Consider the following 19,628-nt stretch of genomic DNA (forward strand, 5'->3'; position numbering starts at 1 on the left):
ACGCGAACACACACACACACACACAATGAATAGACATAGACATACGTGTTCTACATTTTATTACGTTTTTGGACATCGGGTGGTAGGCCTATCTTTTAATGCATGATATATCTTCTGATATATAACGTATGATATATCTTCTGATATATAAACTGGACAAAATAATTGTATAAGATTTAAAAGAAAATAAAAATCCATCTGGGCAACAAAATAATATTATTTTAGGTGGTGATGCTGATTCATAATGACCACACACACTGTCTGTATTGATAATAATAAGCATTGAAGTATTGCTGTATAACACAGTAGAATAACAATGCTAAGCATTGAATAGTCGGACGGGGGCCACAGTGTCTCCCGACCCCTCCTGTCTCAGCCTCCAGTATTTATGCTGCAGTAGTTTATATGTCGGGGGTCTAGGGTCAGTCTGTTATATCTGGAGTATTTATCCTGTGTCCTGTGTGAATTTAAGTATGCTCTCTCTTATTCTTTCTTTCTCTCCCTCGGAGGATCTGAGCCCTAGGACCATGCCTCGGGACTACCTGGCCTGATGACTCCTTGCTGTCCCCAGTCCATCTGGCTGTGCTGCTGCTCCAGTTTCAACTGTTCTGCCTGCGGCTATGGAACCCTGACCTGTTCACTGGACGTGCTACCTGTCTCAGACCTGCTGTTTTCAACTCTCTAGAGACAGCAGGAGCGGTAGAGATACTCTGAATGATCGGCTATGAAAAGCCAACTGACATTTACTCCTGAGGTGCTGACCTGTTGCACCCTCGACAACCACTGTGATCATTATTATTTGACCCTGGTCATCTATGAACATTTGAACATTTTGGCCATGTTCTGTTATAATCTCCACCCGGCACAGCCCGAAGAGGACTGGCCACCCCTCATAGCCTGGTTCCTCTCTAGGTTTCTTCCTAGTTTCTGGCCTTTCTAAGGAGTTTTTCCTAGCCACCGTGCTTCTACACCTGCATTGCTTGCTGTTTGGGGTTTTAGGCTGGGTTTCTGTACAGCACTTTGAGATATCAGCTGATGTAAGAAGGGCTTTAGAAATAAATGTGATTTGATTTGAATAGTTGAATCATCACATAACTTTTCTACAATAATTTTTCAAATAATCCTGCAGGTAACTGCCAAAAGAAGGGAAACACCAAAATAAAGTATTTTAATAGGGTGTTGGGTCATTACGATCCAGAACAGCTTCAATGCACCTTGGCATAGATTCTACAAGTGTCTGGAACTCTATTGGAGGGATGCGACACCATTCTTCTGTGAGAAATTCCATAATTTGGTTGATTGTGGTGGAAAACGCTGTTTCAAGCCCGGCAGAAATGATGTATATACTAACAAGATACATGTATCCCTGCCATAACAATGGGAGTCGTTGTCCATAAAGCGGCATGGCGGGCTGTCTAGCTCCCGCCTATCCTTTCTTTGGATTCGTGGATTCATCTCACTATTGTAATCGTTTTTAACCTCCTGTATTCATTGGCAAGAGATGTTATGCTATTAGCCTCATGCCATGAATATCCATAGCCAACTCGAGCCAACTCAGATATAAAGTGTTTTTTCTCAATGTTGGCGAGATGTCACGTGTCCTACTTATATCAGTACACTCGTAACAACTTAACCATTACGAAACTTCTATAAACCTCAAGTAGCAAATAAGCCATACATTTTTTGTTGACCAAATTCGACACTCTCATTGGCCTCCATACAAAAACTCCTTGCTTGGTGGGCGAAACGCGACAAATGCTGGAGGGAGGCGCCGTTCCAGAATCTCCCCTAAGTGTTCAATTGGGTTGAGATCTGGTAACTGACACAGCCATGGCATACGGTTTACATGGTTTTCATGCTTATCAAACCATTCAATGACCACTCGTGCCCTGTGGATCGGGGAATTGTCATAACACAGCCTTGGAAGCCAAAATAATGTCCTGCCTAACATTTGTATGCCAGACCCTACGCATGATGGGGTGTTAATTACTTAATTAACTCAGGAACCACACCTATGTGGAAGCACCTGTTTTCAATATACTTCGTATCCCTCATTTACTCTAGTGTTTCCATTATTTTGGAAGTTACAATACTTTCAGATAAAGCGGCATAAGACAAATGTTAATTACTGAATAACATATTCACAAATGAATTAGTCAATCAAATCCAATTAAAATCTGAAAATGTAAAAAATGATAACTTCAATGTCTTCAGTACGAAGTGACACACTATTAGCAATAATGCAGACAATATCTATCAAAAGCAGCAGCAAAATCTCCAAGGAGGCAAAGCACTTCACATTCAAATGCAATGTTCAAGTAGCATCATAACCACACCCAGTGACTAAAACACAGAGCCAACCAAGCCTATACACCATAACATTAAATTAAGGATAGCTTTTCATTTTCTTGCAGGATTTAACATAAGTTGACGGATCTGACAGCAGGTGGGATTTCTACTGTATGCATTTTTCCCCAGATACATGAACCATGCATTTGATGATTTTGGTGAATGATTTACACATGCATGACATTTTTTTTTCTTCATAGGTTCAACCAAATGAAATGATGGGCAGAAAGGTTTGATAATATACATGTTACAATTTAGTTATGAATGTGTTACAATTTATGTCATATGAGGGTATGTAGTCCTACAATAACATTTACATAATGGAAATGTGGATATTCCTAGGTCCTACAAAAACATTTACAGAAAATGTGGATAATCCTATGATCACTTCATAGAAGTGATCTTCGAAATAACATCTAAATAAACTCTATTACTTTCAAACTCATCTTGTTGTCTTTCCACAATCAACATGGTCTCCTCTCTCACAATACATTATTTCAACATTGTCCAACATTGCACTTTACTTGTCTTATGACCACTATAACCTGCAATTTTAGTCAAGTCTTTTAAAATTGCACATCTCCACAGGGCAGTTTTTAAATCCAATGCATATGTACGGTAAGTAAGAGGAACTTACCTACTAAAAAGCTTTGTTGTGAGGCTTATTAAAGTGTATTTCATAGCCCTATTAACCGTCTTTTCCACCACAGAACTACATTGACAGTCCCGTGTTACAGGACCCAGGATTATTCTGTCACTTTGCATCAGAGTACGTTGTAACAGAGCCATATACTGTATATGACACATATGTCAGAGTTTTTAAACTTTGTTTCCATTGAACATGCCATACCAATAAAGGCATTATAATTAATTATATTCATTTACCCCAAAATCTACTATTGTGTACCTTAGCAGCGCTTACCTTCCTCCTTTTTTTCGACACATATGTGACGTTGGGTTAGAGCCAGTGATGTAGTGGTAAAAAAACATAGGTGGGTAAACACTGATCGCCATTTGCGGTGAGTAATGTAACGCTCCCTATACTTTCAATGCATTTTTCTGCAAAAGGTAGGTAAACACTTGCACAAAATATCCTCCACTACACCACTGGTTAGAGCAGTCTCTTACTTCAGCCTTTGAGTAACATTGGCTAAGGCAACAGCAAAGGCCTGCACTGCTGAGAAAGGATACTGGAAATCCAGGATATATGCGTTCCCATCGATTCTGCCAAACTGCATCACCTGTAGAAAAACAGGGGAAAAGAGACAGGAAATCAGGAATAAAGCTGTAAGGAAGGCCTGTTTGCATCACATCTGTGGGGCATAGGTACAGGTGGGCCTGGGTGGGCCTGTTGGCAAAATGTGTAGAATAGCATGAGATTAGCTGTGAAAAGGTAAAGTTTTCTCTTTGCCCCATGACAGAATGTGTAAAATTGCAGGAAGTTAGCTGCTTTCCCCAACCCCCTCAAAATTCCAAAATAAATAAAAATAATTGGCCCAACCAAACTTGCGCAGGCCCACCCACCAATGAACTTCTGGTTGTGCCACTGCTGCCTGGAGTTCAATTTGAGTGCTGACTCATCTCAGTCATAAACAGGTCAATGTGACAGTTCGTGGCAGTGGTGGGATCTGAACCCAGGCCTCCAGAGAGACTGGAGGCTAAACTTATATTTAAAGCAACCGCAAACAGATTTAACATTCTAAATTATATATAGGTGGTTCTTTTTTTACAATGTATCTAGGTTTCTGTAAATAATGGAAGCAACATTTTACCTGTCTCCCGTCCAGCTCAATCTGAAAGTTCTTAGCAGACTCCTGAGTGACCCGTCCTCCGAAGTCCAACTGGTAGACCTGTGTGGCCTCATTCCAGAGTGGCTGCTTATTGGCCATGACATAGATGAATCCCTGGCTGCCCAGCCCGCGGTCCTCTCTCTCATTGGCCTTCCTGCACTTAATCTCCTCCAGTTCACTGGCCATCCTCATGCTTCTCTTACTCTTCCAACCCTTCTTGGAGCTCTGGCTCTGGTTCATCAGTTCGTCTCCGCTGATGAAGAGCTCGGGCTCGCTCTCCGAACTGTCCTGGAACTCGTTGGTGGTACTGGTCCTGTTGAGCTTCTTGGTTTTGTTCAGCTGCTCCCTCTGGCCTTTGAGTTTCTTCTTCTCCCTGCCGCCAAGCCTGGGGCTGGAGATGAGGGAGTTGAAGTCAGAGAGGGCGCGCCCTTCCTTTTTGGATTTGCCCTCTGAGACGGTGGTCATGTTTGCCGCCTCGGCTCGGCTGTCTAGACGTTTACGACTTTTCTTGCTGAACATGTCAGACCCCTGTCGGTCTGGAATGGGGCTTTCGTTTAGAGAAGACGGCTCCTGGAAGCTACTGGCAGATTCCGCCAGCTCCTCTGTAGGAGGGCTTTTGGGTTTCGGCAGCTCGGTTGGTGGAGGAGGAGGAAGTGTAAGAGGTGGTGGGGGGGGAGCAATAGGAGGAGGTGGGGAGAGGACTGGCTTCTCTAACACCTGATGAGGCTTGCTGGGGAGGGTGGCAGAGCCTGACAGGTCCTGCATGGGTAGGCTATATGGGTTCCAGGGGTGCAGGCTAACAGGGTGCAGCTGAAGCCCAGCGCAGGAGGTGGCCCCTGGGTACATAGGGGGCAGAGGGCAGCAAGCTAGGTTGGCATGGTTGGGAGGGTATCCAGGTGGCAAGACCAGGTTGGGGTCCTGCTGGGCAAACTGAGGGACTGGAGCAACTACTTCGTTGGGAGGGCAGGGTGGTGGAAGGCTCTGCATGGACTGGAGTGGGGATCCATCCTGACCTACCCCTGGAGGGAAAGGTGACATGGAGATCTGGTAACCTGATGGGAAAGTAACAGTACTTGGGCTGCTGGGAGGTTTTGTTGAGAGTACAAAAGGCAGCCGTGTCATGTCCAGATGCTGAGCATTGCTGAAGATGATCGGGGGTGGTGGTTTGTGCGTTGGTGGTGGAGGAGGAGCTAAGATAGTCTGTTCTGGGGGTATCCAGAACTCCTCTGCAGTGTTTGGGTCCCACTGGTATGGTGGAGGACGTTTCAGAGTCAAACTAACTTCCCCAAGAGTCAAGTGACGACACTGCTGACTTAATGTCTCGTCTTCGGTAAAGCCAGAGTTCACATACACAGTCCTATCCCTGCTGTTATCAACAGGATTCAGCAGATTGTAAGATGACTGAGAAGCTTGAGGCGAAGCGCTTTTGGAGTGAACAATGATGGTGCTGTGATGAGCACCTTTTCCTGGTGGGAAATCCTGTCGCACTACAGTGCCTCCTGCGATGCCACTGCTGCTACTACCACCACCACTAACACTGACACTGGTGCTGCTGCTGTTGCTGCTGCACTGAGTGCAGGTATACAGAGCCGTGGGCACCCTCTGCTGGTAAGAGAGCGCTAGGGCAGCACTGTTGATCTTAGACTTGGTTGGTAGAGTCCTTGAAGCGTCAACCATCTGGGACACCTTCAGGCGAGATTCCACGTCTCGCCGGTCAGGTCGCAAGGTGGCGTGAATCATGTGACTACTGTCCATGCGTTGGGGAGGAGGAAGTGTCGTCGTGTTAATGTTAACCTGATTGGCTGGATCTGGGTAGGGGGGTGGGTCTCTGCTAGGTATGGAGTATCGTGGCACAGAGAGGCGGCTTAGAGTCGCTGAGCTGTAAGGAAGCTGGACTTTCTTACCGTCAGATGATGAGGTGACTTTAAGTGTGGCCGAACCTCCCATGCCTTGAACAGCGTAGGTGTTCTGGTTGCTTATGAGTCTTCTGCGAGGGCGACACACCTCCTCTACATTCCCACTGCTGTCAAACGTTGTGATCCTCTCGTATCCCATCTGGTACTGGAGACCAACTGGGTGGAGTGAGAACTCGTCTTTCTTCAGACACGGGTCTGCTGTGACCAGTATGTTGGGGTTGTCACAGTTGGTGATGAGGGTCTGAGGAGCGCTGGAGGTTGTGGCGGTAGCTGCAGACACTACGGTGCCTGGGTAGGGTGGTGGAGGGTTCACCTTCCTCATCTGGATCTCAAGGGAAGTCTCTGCATCGAGGAAGGAAGGAGGTCTAGACCGTAGTGTGTCTGTGTCTATGAATGAAGGAGGTCTGGATCGGGAGGAGTCTGCATCGAGGAACGACGAGGGTCTAGACCGCAATGTACCTGTATCTGCATCAATGAAAGAAGGAGGTCTAGTCCGTATTGTGTCTATGTCGATGAATGACGGTGGTCTAGATCTTGATGTGTCTGCTTCGATGAAGGAAGGAGGTCTAAACCGTAAGCTGTCTACATCAATGAATGATGGAGGCCTGGATCGCGGTAGACTTGGCCTGCCCAGAGTATGGCTCTGAGTATGCCCCTGCTCTCCTCTTTCTGGTCCCAACTCTGCACTGGGGTGGGGTACCTGTTGCAGTACCTGGAACTGCTGCAGAGAGATGGTGGGATAGCCAGTAGGCGGAGGGGGCAAGGTGATCTGCAGCTTCAGTTGCTGCTGCATTTGTTGGTGCTGCCTCTGCATCTGTTGGTGTTGCTGTTGTATCTGCTGATGTTGCTGCTGCAGCTGCTGTTGTTGCTGCCTCATCTCTATAATCTGCTGTCGGATCTGCTGTTGTTGCTGCTGCATTTGTTGCTGCTGCTGATGCATTTGCTCATGCTGCAGTTGCATCTGCTGGTGCTGCTGAGCGATTTGCTGTTGTTGCAAGTGTTGGTGCTGCTGTTGGATCTGCTGTTGTTGCTGTTGCAGTGCCGCCTGTTGTTGTTGGTGCTGTTGTTGCAGTGCTTGGTGCTGCTGAGTCTGTTGTTGCTGCTGCTGTTGGATCTGCTGTATATGATGCTGTTGTAGTTGTTGATGTTGTTGTTGAATCTGCTGTTGCTGTAGTTGTTGATGCTGTTGCATTCTCTGTTGTTGTTGCTGCTGCTGCTGTTGGGTTAGTATCTGCTGTGGTTGTTTGGACTGTTGTTGGTGTGTCTGTTGAGACTGAGGACGTTGTTGTTGAGGTTGTTGAGGGAGGTGGTGTGGGGGTGGAGGTGGAGGTGGAGGTATTGTTCCAGCTAGGAGGGGACCCATCTCTAGCCCGTTAAAGATCACCTGTCCTGGGTTGGAGTACCTTCCTAGAGTCCCACTGTACTGTGCTGCTACTGCATTCTGACTGTGATCAGGCCCTGCAATAGAGGCTGAGGCTGCTGCAGCGGCCGCCACCGCCGCTGCTGCTGAAGCCGTAGCCGTGGGATTGGTCAAGACATCCAGCTGGATGTTCTGATTGGCCAGCAGGGACTGGACCAGTCCAATGCTCTGAGTGGGGGACATGGCTTGGGCAGGGCTGTGGATGGGTGCGATGGGAATGTTGACCGTACAGGGAGGGTTGTCACTTGTCACTCCAGATGGTCCCATCACTGAAAGACAAGGCAAAGAATATTCCAATAACTTTAGGTATTGTTATGTACTACATTCACTACTAAACAGAAGTCAACATCCAACCGAAATTCATGTAAACTTGCACTTGATACTTAATTCCAGTATCAATTAATTGTTAGTTTGTTTAATTGTTCATTCATTCATGACTTACCTGGCAAGTCATCCTCATCCTCACTGAAAACGTTTGGGTTAAAGACAGGCAGGCTCATGAAGTCAAGTGATATTTTCCGCACCTCCGGAAGGTAGATTGTCATCTGCCTTGGTTGTAGATGGAGCAAACTGGTCTTATAGATAACTAAAACAGAGGAAAACATTTCTACAATCAAATTGGAATGAAATGGAGTGGTCAATATAAAGGAATAATATAAAATAAGGTAAATACTGAAAATATGGCCGTGTTTGATTTCAGTACATTTTTTTCTCTCCAAATGTTTGTGATCTTACCTGCACCAAGATTAGCAGGTAGGAAAGAAGCAAGTCCAACGATTTTGAACTTTGTCCCCCAAATATTGGACGTGACTTGAGCAAGATAATTATGCTGTGAAATCAAGCAAATAGATTCATTTTTTTATTATGTAAAAAATTATCCAGAACCCAGAACCAAATATTGCATGCGCTAGCCAGCTAACTATACCCGGTTAACTTCTGAGCACAGAAGTGGTTAAATCTAAACATGCAGAAACCACAGTTTCAGCCCCTAACCACTAAAGAACCACTATACCAACGTTCCACACGACACATATTCAGACAATACCTCAGAGATTCCATCCATTGACATCTCTCGACGCGTCAAACTGGGAGATCGAATTAGAGGCTTCTTTGTTGGTAACCGGGGTGATCGTGGGCCTTCTTGACTAGCCCGGGACATTTTGGGAGATTTTCTAGATTCCATGTTCCTTCTACGCCAGATAACAACCAAAACAAAACGGCAAATCAAGGCAAAAATAGACCAATTTAAAATGATTAACAAATAACATTTAAAACAAATAAAATGATCAGTATGACATATTGAAGAGGCTTGAACTTTTGTATAACATGGATCGGCTACTAAAGGTAATGGTTAAGATTAGGGTTGAATATGGTAAACATTAGTCTTATAACCTCATTCTTCCAGAGTCCAGACCATTGTAATGAAAGATACCTGGAAAGCTTGGGTGACCTGTTTCCTCTGGATAGTTTAGGTGACTTCTTCCCGACCCACTCATCACTCAACTCAATGTCGCTGGAGTCCGAACAGTTACAGCTGTCAGTCATGTAGGAGATCATAGCATTCACACACACCTCATCTGGAAAATAAAACAAGCAAATAAACAAACAAACAAATAACAAATAAAAAATCATATTTGACTCAACCTCTATAAACAGGTCAGAACAGTAGAACTTCAGGAAAATACAATATACATGTGAACACACAATAGTAGGGTTGCCCAACTCATCATGATATACCGGTCTAAAATTAGCTGTTTGTGTGTAACATACTAACTATTTTTGAAAGCGCATTATAATACATTTTTCTGTGCCAATCCCACCTGCTTTGCTGTCTGTTTTAGGGTCTATGATGATGAACTCTGGCCGTAGCTTGCTGATGCGTCTGCCTTTGAGGATGGGCACCAGACCCCCTAGGTGTTCCAGGTAGAGGGTGTAACAGGGTCCCCCTGCCTCTGGGTTGTCCTCCGCTCGCTTCATGGTGCAGTGCAGCCTCTCGTTGCCAGCAGTGGGGTAGCTGACAAAGTCCCGGATGTTGTTGGGATCAGGAATAGGAGGCTAGAGAAACAAGAGACAAGCATTAACAGTTGGTTCCAATCCGCTCCCTACCCCTACCCCTTCCCCTTGGCCCTTACCCCTTTAGATCGTTAGGATCTGGATAGGTACACTCAGGGTAGTGATGGAGCTTCCAGCATATCCCCTGCACCTTACCGATCTACAAACATTGAAGGATTACGACCAAGGGGTCCTGTCATTTTGAAATGAACAAGTCCAGATGGCTTTGAGCTCAGATAATAACCTACAGTAGCCAAATGAATAAAGCTCATTTTACCTTGATGGTGGGTATGAAGGCGGTTGTGACGTAGGAGCAGAGTAAGGAGGGCATGTTTAGTTTGCCCACGTCCCTCTCCTCCCGCAGGGCGCTGGCGATGCCCTGTTGGCACAGCAGCTGCAGGCTGGCCACCCGGTGCTCCACCCGCACCACGTACAGCGCCATGCCACACGCCAGGAACAGACGAGAGTCTCTGTGGCCCCAGCAGATAGTGGTGATGGGGCGCTGCAAGGCAAAGGTTGACAAGGCAGGTTCCCAGTCAGCCCTGTTCTGTTGTATTCACATTCTATGGAACCTTGATTTCTGGCTTTCTCCATAGCCCACTGAACAAGACTTGGAAGTGTGGCAACAGTACATTTCATGTCAAGTATACTTTCTGTTAATATTGTAGTTATTCATTGAAGATTTCAGATGACTTATAGAATTTGACTTATACGTGTTAGAGGACCTACCCAGAAGGCAAAACTGGTTGAAATTATGCCATCACAAACAGATTACAACCAGTTTGTAAATATCATACTATAACATTTCAGAAAAGTGAATCAGAGAGGAGAGCTCACCTGGGCAGGTGTTTCTAACGTGTAGATATGTTCTCCTTGGATGTTGTAGAATTTGACCAGGGCGTTCCTCATGATAGAGTCCGAGGGGACTCCAGGGAGCCCATGTCTCTCCATTCCAGCTACCGCCAGGAGGTCCCCCTGAGAACACCACTGGACCTCCACATCTGAACAGGAGAAGCTCAGTCACAACACATTTGGTCCGCCCACACATAGACATTGAAAAGGTCATTACCTTTGAGTCCTGAGCGGATGACGGTAGGAGCGAGGTCATCGTAGTTGTTCATCAAACTGATGTCTCCTGATATGAAGCTGACTGTCAGAAGGGGCTTCAGGATACGCACTTGGGAGAGAGAAATAAACACATTAGCCTCATGGCCAATGTGCCCGATCATAGTGTTCACAGTAGAGGTAAAAAATGTTATCACATCTTCTTTTTTTTTTACGTTCGAGAGAGGTACAAGACAGGAATGTTCTCTCTCTCGCTTGATCGTTTACAATGTGTTACCTTGAGGTGGGTTATTGTCATAAGACTCAGCGTCACTCTCTGTGCCCATAGAATCAGTGCCTAAATGATCTAAATAACCACACTATCTTACATTATCATTATTACAGTATCTTACCTTGAGGTGGGTTATTGTCATCAGAGTCGGTGTCGCTTTCTGTGCTGTCCTCCACTAGGAAGCAGGGGCAGTTCCATGACATGCCGACGATGCCATCTGACTCATGTAGCAGGACATGGGCCAGCATGCGACCATGACAGTCCATCACTATCACCTGACCGTCGGCTGTACCAAACAATACCTGAAGTAAAGGCAGTGGGCAGGAATCATTATTTTCTGAGAGAAAACATAAATGGGGCTGGTTTCCTGGACAAAGATTAAACCTAAATCCTAGACAAAGATTAAGTAAGCCTTGTCCGAGCCAGAACAGCCCAAAGGGGCAGGAGCCTATCAAACTTTTCTGCAGCACGAGGCAGCTTGATGTACAAGTACATCTCCTGGACAGGCAATAGACAAACAAGTATGCAAGAATCTCAAATGAACATGCTTTTTAGTCAAGGCTAAATCTGTGTCCCCGAAACCAACAGATTATTTCATATATTGTTGCCTGTAACAAAAAGGTCAATACTATAATACAGTGGGGGAAAAAAGTATTTGATCCCCTGCTGATTTTGTACGTTTGCCCACTTACAGAGAAATGATCAGTCTATAATTTTAATAGTAGGTTTATTTGAACAGTGAGAGACAGAATAACAACAAAAAAATCCAGAAAAATGCATGTCAAAAATGTTATAAAATGATTTGCATTTTAATGAGGGAAATAAGTATTTGACCCCTCTGCAAAACATGACTTAGTACTTGGTGGCAAAACCCTTGTTAGCAATCACAGAGGGCAGACGTTTCTTGTAGTTGGCCACCAGGTTTGCACACATCTCAGGAGGGATTTTGTCCCACTCCTCTTTGCAGATCTTCTCCAAGTCATTAAGGTTTCGAGGCTGATGTTTGGCAACTCGAACCTTCAGCTCCCTCCACAGATTTTCTATGGGATTAAGGTCTAGAGACTGGCTAGGCCACTCCAGGACCTTAATGTGCTTCTTCTTGAGCCACTCCTTTGTTGCCTTGGCCGTGTGTTTTGGATCATTGTCATGCTGGAATACCCATCCACGACCCATTTTCAATGCCCTGACTGAGGGAAGGAGGTTCTCACCCAAGATTTGACGGTACATGGCCCCGTCCATCGTCCCTTTGATGCGGTGAAGTTGTCCTGTCCCCATAGCAGAAAAACACCCCCAAAGCATAATGTTGCCACCTCCATGTTTGACGGTGGAGATGGTGTTCTTGGGGTCATAGGCAGCATTCCTCCTCCTTCAAACACGGCGAGTTGAGTTGATGTCAAAGAGCTCCATTTTGGTCTCATCTGACCACAACACTTTCACCAGTTGTCCTCTGAGTCATTCAGATGTTCATTGGCAAACTTCAGACGGGCATGTATATGTATTCTTGAGCAGGGGGACCTTGCGGGCGCTGCAGGATTTCAGTCCTTCACAGCGTAGTGTGTTACCAATTGTTTTCTTGGTGACTATGGTCCCAGCTGCCTTGAGATCATTGATAAGATCCTCCCGTGTAGTTCTGGGCTGATTCCTCACCCTTCTCATGATCATTGCAACTCCACGAGGTGAGATCTTGCATGGAGCCCCAGGCTGAGGGATATTGACAGTTCTTTTGTGTTTCTTCCATTTGCGAATAATCGCACCAAATGTTGTCACCTTCTCACCAAGCTGCTTGGCGATGGTCTTGTAGCCCATTCCAGCCTTGTGTAGGTCTACAATCTTGTCCCTGACATCCTTGGAGAGCTCTTTGGTCTTGGCCATGGTGGAGAGTTTGGAATCTGATTGATTGATTGCTTCTGTGGACAGGTGTCTTTTTTACAGGTAACAAGCTGCGGTTAGGAGCACTCCCTTTAAGAGTGTGCTCCTAATCTCAGCTCGTTACCTGTATAAAAGACACCTGGGATCCAGAAATCTTTCTGATGAGAGGGGGTCAAATACTTATTTCCCTCATTATTACATTTACATTTTAGTCATTTAGCAGACGCTCTTATCCAGAGCGACTTACAGTAGAGTGCATACATTTTTATTACATTTTTACATACTGGTCCCCCGTGGGAATCGAACCCACAACCCTGGCGTTGCAAGCGCCATGCTCTACCAACTGAGCTACAGTTGGTAGAGCGCTTTTCTGGATATTTTTGTTGTTATTCTGTCTCTCACTGTTGAAATAAACCTACCATTAAAATTATAGACTGATCCTTTCTTTGTCAGTGGGCAAACGTACAAAATCAGCAGGGGATGAAATACTTTTTCCCCCCACTGTATGTATCTTATTTGTTTGTAAAAGGGCAATAAATGCAAAATGTTTTGTTTAGGTTCAGCCAGAAACCAGGTTAGTTCAGGTGTACCTACCTGTTGGTCGTCAGGTGTCCAGATGCCACAGGTGATCTGGCTCTCCAGGTTGATCTCTGAGGACCAGTGTCTCTGTCCGCTGACTGACCCCACCAAGACAAACCCATCCCTGTAGGCGATCAAGGCCTGAGTGCCATCATGGGACCACGTGAAATCACTCACCTGATGGAGAGATTGGAAATGCACCCATTATATTACCTTTTCAGCATTACATAATACATTATCTTTCCCAATAAAAATATATCAAAAATATCGTACCCGGGCATCTTATACCTACCTGGGCACCACGGTCATTCACTAACTCTACAGACCACCGTCCCTCATACTGAATCCAGACGAAGATGCCTCCCTCCATGTCACACGTGGCCAACTTCTGAAAGGGCTCATTCCAACGAACCAACACAACCTGCAAAGGGAAGTATGCAACTGCTATTATACTCCACGAACACAGGAGGCTCCCGGTGTGAAAGTGGAATACAATTCATACTCAACATGAGATGCACATGCTGAATGAGAGAAAGTACAAAACAGTCCACTTCCTCCACCTACTCTACATAGCCTATTTTATACTAACACAAAATGCTCTTTTGTGATGATTGTCAGATTAAATCTGGGTGTTTATATGAGGGTGTTTTTTAATTAATTCTGCAGATAAACACAGTTTCGGAAAATAACAAGACCCACCTCACTGTTGTGTCCTCGCAGGTTGAAGTTGATTCTCTGAGGAGTGTTCCTGTCTCTCCTGCAGTGGCTGGATGTGAACGTCACGCCCACCACCCCTCTACCGTTCCCAGTGGCCAACCAGCCTTCCTCATAGTAGCGCCGCTGGCACACAGGCTTGTCCTTCTCGCTCTTGGGGACCCGGCCCTTCCAGGAGAGGCAGAGGATGTTGGAGTCACTGCAGAGTATGGGACCATGTTCCACAGTAGCCAACATCCCTACTGAGTGACCAGGCTTGGAAGTAAGCAGAGGAGGAGAATATAGTGGAGGTTGGTGTCTTTCTTCAAGGGTATCATTGACTGACTTGATTATTTGTTTGTTTTTCATTTGTGTTTTTATATCACTCTTTATTCTGGATTATTAGGTAGGCTAATGTGCTTAGGTTGTTTCTCCAAGAGGTAGGCCTAGCAAACCATCCAATACAGTCAAGTCATAACTCAACATTACTAGGCAATGTATGACCAGGTAATGTAACATGGAATAGAATAGAATTATAATAGCCTACTTGTTACTCACCTCATAGTTCCTGGACATTGTTGACTACAATTCCTCCTTTGTAGGTGGTGTCCATGTTTCCATTCAGATGGTGGGTGCACTAAAGAGTGAGATATTTCCTAATTCCCAGATAGAGAGAATCTATCAATGAAAAAATTCTGAGCATCACACAGCATTCAGTTTACTACATGGAGACAACCTGGTCCTCATGTCTTGAAATGTCCATCCTGATTACATGGTGGCCTATGGCAGGTCTATTCAATAGGCCTGTGTCTTCATGAAGTGATTCCAATCAAGTGTCAGAAATACTGTAGCTACAGTATGTGATTTTGCAGTTTGATGACTATTCTGTGTCAAAAAATTAATAAAAAGCTAAAGAATAAATGTGGCTTTTTTATTCCAAGTTATCCATAGCCTATATAGATTCCATCGAAAGGGTGCAGCCTTTAAACAGGAAAAGCACTGCCTTGTCCATTCAGTGCATCAACCTTGAAACGTATCTTACTCTCAGCTATGACATGGGAATGTCTAGAATCCTGGTCTCTATGCAACACTGCATTGAACATTCTGAACCGAACACTCTTGCCTTCGTGTCTCCATAGATACGGAGAACGTCAGTCTGTTACGTCATTAACACGATACTAATTCAATAAAACTTGTAGATTTCAATGAATCTACAGAATAAGAATCATCCCTTAAATGACAGTACGCGAAATAAATAACCCACCACCCCTCAGTATGTCCAGTATCCACCGGTTATATTTTCCATATTTACAATAAGATGGATAATCAATGAATCAATCAAATCGCCCTGTCATAGTGAATGAAAATACATTTAGACTGAACGTAATCGATCACCCTCATCCACCGCTATTCGTTGAGATTGAATCAGTGGAGAGGAACCTGTATAAAAAGGATGATATCCTTCGCTCGTTTGCCTTTATCTGACCAATTCCAATACTGACAAAATATGCAGGACACCTACACGAACAAGATGCAGAACTCACTTGATCAAATATAAGGTCGCTGCCATATCCTTCATCTGCGCAGTCCACCATAGATTTATGTTAAAGTGCAGTCGCGTTGCCAGGCTGCTTTCTGCTGACGCTCGGTGCGCCTTTAATGCAGGTTGCCATGTAGTTTTCATTGCCACTTAGGCGTCATTGGGTGCGTTCCAGGTTGACTTTATTGTAGTCACGCTGCGCCGATCATCAGATCTCACAAATCCTGGAGAAGTGTTCACTATCTCAGAAAGCATGTCAGTGTGATATAGCAATCTTCTGAGACCCGCAGCGTGAATACCAATACAAATACCCAAAGACATGCTACTTGCAGAGAAAAATCAGTTGATTAGAAAATAAAATATCAATGGTGATCTCAGTGGGTAAACAGATGAACAGATGAAGATATTTCTCCAGCAATAATCTGAAATAATTTTGCAACAAAAACAGAAATATAGAAACTCAGCAAAAAAAGAAACATCCTCTCACTGTCAACTGCATTTATTTTCTGCAAGCTTAACATGTGTAAATATTTGTATGAACATAACAAGATTCAACAACTGAGACATAAACTGAAAAAGTTCCACAGACATGTGACTAACAGAAGTGGAATAATGTGTCCCGAAGCAAAGGGGGTGTCAAAATCAAAAGTAACAGTCAGTATCTGGTGTGGCCACCACCTGCATTAAGTACTGCAGTGCATCTCCTCCTCATGGACTGCACCAGATTTGCCAGTTCTTGCTGCAAGATGTTACTCCACTCTTCCACCAAGGCACCTGCAAGTTCCCAGACATTTCTGGGGGGAATGGCCCTAGCCCTCACTCTCCGATCCAACAGGTCCCAGACATGCTCAATGGGATTGAGATCCGGGCTCTTCGCTGGCCATGGCAGAACACTGACATTCCTATCTTGCAGGAAATCACACACAGAACGAGCAGTATGGCTGGTGGCATTGTCATGCTGGAGGGTCATGTCAGGATGAGCCTGCAGGAAGGGTACCACACAAGGGAGGAGGATGTCTTCCCTGTAACGCACAGTTTTGAGATTGCCTGCAATGACAAAAAGCTCAGTCCGATGATGCTGTGACACACCGCCCCAGACCATGACGGACCTTCCACCGCCAAATCAATCCCGCTCCAGAGTACAGGCCTCGGTGTAACGCTCATTCCTTCGACGATAAATGTGAATCCGACCATCACCCCTGGTTAGACAAAAGCGCGACTTGTCAGTGAAGAGCACTTTTTGCCAGTCCTGTCTGGTCCAGCGACGGTGAGTTTGTGCCCATAGGCGACGTTGTTGCCGGTGATGTCTGGTGAGGACCTGCCTTGCAACAGGCCTACAAGCCCTCAGTCAAAGCCTCTCTCAGCCTATTGCGGACAGTCTGAGCACTGATGGAGGGATTGTGCGTTCCTGGTGTAACTCGGGCAATTGTTGTTGCCATCCTGTACCTGTCCCACAGGTGTGATGTTCGGATGTACCAGTCCTGTGCAGGTGTTGTTACACGTGGTCTGCCACTGCAAGGACAATCAGCTGTCCGTCCTGTCTCCCTGTAGCGCTGTCTTAGGCGTCTCACAGTACGGACATTGCAATTTATTGCCCTGGCCACATCTACAGTCCTCATGCTTCCTTGCAGCATGCCTAAGGCACATTCACGCAGATGAGCAGGGACCCTGGGCATCTTTCTTTTGGTGTTTTTCAGAGTCCGTAGAACGGCCTCTTTAGTGTCCTAAGTTTTCATAACTGTGACCTTAATGGCCTACCGTCTGTAAGCTGTTAGTGTCTTAACGACCTTTCCACAGGTGCATGTTCATTAATTGTTTATGGTTCATTGAACAAGCATGGGAAACAGTGTTTAAACCCTTTACAATGAAGATCTGGAAAGTTATTTGGATTTTTACGAATTATCTTTGAAAGACAGGGTCCTGAAAAAGGGACGTTTCTTTTTTTGCTGAGTTTATTTTTTAAAGTAATGTTGCTTTTATGGAAAATCCTCCCTCTTCTCTACAGACATATCACAGAAACTTTCAGATGTATAAAATGTAGATAGAGCACATAAGACTGGATAATAATTAAAACTTTATTAACAACTTTATCAACAACTTCATCAACATATCACAGAAACGTGAGCCATAATAGACAATCCTCTTGACCCTTCATCTTCTTGTACATAGATTCCATTGAGATACACAGTTTTTCAACATAAACATAACCTATGGTCAGTCAGAGTACAATCTATTTATTTAGTTTTCTTAGATAGTAGACTGAAAAGAAGACAGGGTGGACGATGGACCAAAGAAGGACCAAAGGTCACCTTACTCAAAACTGAACAGTTCTCCATAAGACATGGCCCCTATCTCTTCCAAAGGCCCCCAGCAGTAAAGCCTATACTGTAATAACCAGTCAACCTATGTATCCCTGGCAGCATATGGTGACATCATCAGGTGCATGTCTCTTGAAAGGCATTGATGACACTGTCATATGTGGGAGGAGGAGTCTGTGTGGGCAGGAACCCTTTAAGACTGCTGTTTCCCAACCAAAAAGAGTTCCGTTTGGGTTGAGTTGGCATGAGGGAGGCAGTATCTGCTGCTGATGAATTGGGGGCAGTAGTGTCATGAAGAGGCAAGGTATCCTGGTTGTTAGTGTCACCCTCAGCCCCGTCACCTTGACCCATCCTGCTGCCCTTGGGCACTGGTCGGAAGGTGGATGATCCTGAGCTGGTCTTCTTCCCCAGTGGACCAACCGGCTCCACCGATGGTTGTCTATATAGGCTCAGAATACCTCCTCCGAGGCTGTTGTCGCTGTGCCGGTCGAACACTGTGCTCCGGTAGAGGCCTTGGCAGTTGGCCATGGGATTGTGTGAGCGCTGGGAGGTGGCTGAGCGGTGCTGCTGTTTGGGACGCCTGGTAATCCGGGTGGAGGCTCTGCGTCTCGACAGCCATGTTAGGAGGATGTAGATCAGCGCTCCAATCAGGAGGCCCAACAACATGGACAGACAAAAGGCTAGGACTAGGTTCCCTGGAGGAAAAGGAGGAAGATATTAGACAACCTTTTTAGATTTTCCCTAATTTAATGTCACCTTATTTGAGGTGAACTGATATTGAATGTTGAATGCTGTCGTAGTGGGGAATGCTGGGGAAAAAAAGAGATCATTACAAGCAGGGCGCAATTAAGTTGATATTTGATTGTAATGACATCATTGCAACAAGTTTTGCCTGTTGGGGTTGATCAAAATGGAGTGGCAAGGAACTGTTGGATAAATGAGTTTTCAGATTCAAAATGCCAGTATACATTCCTTGACAAATTGCAAATGATTGCTTCCATGGTCCACAATTTACATTTTCATAAATGAAAAACCGACAGTAGTAAATCGACTACTCAAAGATGGTCTCATATCACTTAATGGACGGACTGTAGGTCAAATTCAAACAATAACTTTAATAACACATATACTGTAAACACAGAACTACACAAAAGTTGAGTGGTCCTTCGGTAGAGCATGGGGCTTGTAACGCCAGGGTAGTGGGTTTGCTTACCGTGACCACCCATACGTAAAATGTATGGATAAAAGCGATAAAAGCATCTGCTTAGTGGCATATATTAGTAGTAGTAGTATTATATAAGATGAATGCAGTCATTTTAAGATAGAATACTCATATCCCTTAATGAAAAATAAACACATTAAAAAGGCAGGCTTAAAATTCTTACCAATGTTAAATGATTTTAGTATATCCAGAAATGGATTTGTCTCATTGAACGCCATTATAATAACGAAAAGAAAAGTAGTTCACATCCAAACTGAGAACCCTGCAGCACATTGAACTGAACTCTTTTCAAGACAGGCTGCCTGCTTGGTCCATTTCTTCCTGTCTGTTTTGTTTGCAATAGTGGAAACGTTGCTGTCATGCTTCCTGCCTCTCTCTCTACTTTTTAAAATTAGCTTGTGCTTTTCTTATCTGCGTGGGGCAGAACTTTGGGAAACAAGGCTGCTTCCTCTGACATCATTTCCTCTTGATTAATGAACAATCAATGTTCCTCTTGAACAATGGCCTCTTGGCTCCATTATTAAATACTGTAATGTACTTGAAT

The 19,628-nt window shown here is 44.8% G+C and overlaps 2 protein-coding genes across 2 annotated transcripts; both read right to left on the minus strand.

Moving 5' to 3' along the window:
• Positions 1 to 44: 44 nt before the first annotated feature.
• Positions 45 to 15,674, minus strand: tulp4b (TUB like protein 4b). Its single transcript, XM_014195835.3, has 16 exons — positions 15,549 to 15,674; positions 14,563 to 14,660; positions 14,011 to 14,280; positions 13,604 to 13,732; positions 13,327 to 13,488; positions 10,985 to 11,165; positions 10,597 to 10,704; positions 10,365 to 10,528; positions 9,805 to 10,029; positions 9,296 to 9,530; positions 8,908 to 9,052; positions 8,521 to 8,665; positions 8,211 to 8,304; positions 7,918 to 8,061; positions 4,122 to 7,744; positions 45 to 3,590 (listed from the first exon to the last, which is right to left on the minus strand). Exons 2-16 carry the CDS (start codon positions 14,578 to 14,580, stop codon positions 3,474 to 3,476), a joined length of 5,760 nt encoding a protein of 1,919 aa, XP_014051310.3. The 5' UTR covers positions 14,581 to 14,660; positions 15,549 to 15,674; the 3' UTR covers positions 45 to 3,473.
• A 1,935-nt stretch (positions 15,675 to 17,609) lies between these two features.
• On the minus strand, positions 17,610 to 19,395 carry myct1b (myc target 1b). The gene is made up of 2 exons (NM_001146511.1): positions 19,248 to 19,395; positions 17,610 to 18,557 (listed from the first exon to the last, which is right to left on the minus strand). Exons 1-2 carry the CDS (start codon positions 19,300 to 19,302, stop codon positions 17,980 to 17,982), a joined length of 633 nt encoding a protein of 210 aa, NP_001139983.1. The 5' UTR covers positions 19,303 to 19,395; the 3' UTR covers positions 17,610 to 17,979.
• Between the last annotated feature and the right edge of the window lie 233 nt (positions 19,396 to 19,628).

This window comes from Salmo salar, chromosome 01, assembly GCF_965601325.2.
Source record: "Salmo salar chromosome 01, fSalSal1, whole genome shotgun sequence".
Classification (NCBI taxonomy): Eukaryota; Metazoa; Chordata; class Actinopteri; order Salmoniformes; family Salmonidae; genus Salmo; species Salmo salar.

What these genes read in the sequence shown, in the direction of transcription:
- tulp4b (XM_014195835.3), bottom strand. An exon ending in TGAATGACCGTGGTGCCCAG is followed by an intron (nt 13,489 to 13,603) that starts GTAGGTATAAGA and finishes TCTCTCCATCAG; the next exon opens with GTGAGTGATTTCACGTGGTC. An exon ending in AGGTCACCCAAGCTTTCCAG is followed by an intron (nt 8,666 to 8,907) that starts GTATCTTTCATT and finishes TATCTGGCGTAG; the next exon opens with AAGGAACATGGAATCTAGAA.
- myct1b (NM_001146511.1), bottom strand. Translation starts at nt 19,302, where the DNA reads ATGGCGTTCAATGAGACAAATCCATTTCTGGATATACTAAAATCATTT. An exon ending in ACTAAAATCATTTAACATTG is followed by an intron (nt 18,558 to 19,247) that starts GTAAGAATTTTA and finishes CTTTTCCTCCAG; the next exon opens with GGAACCTAGTCCTAGCCTTT.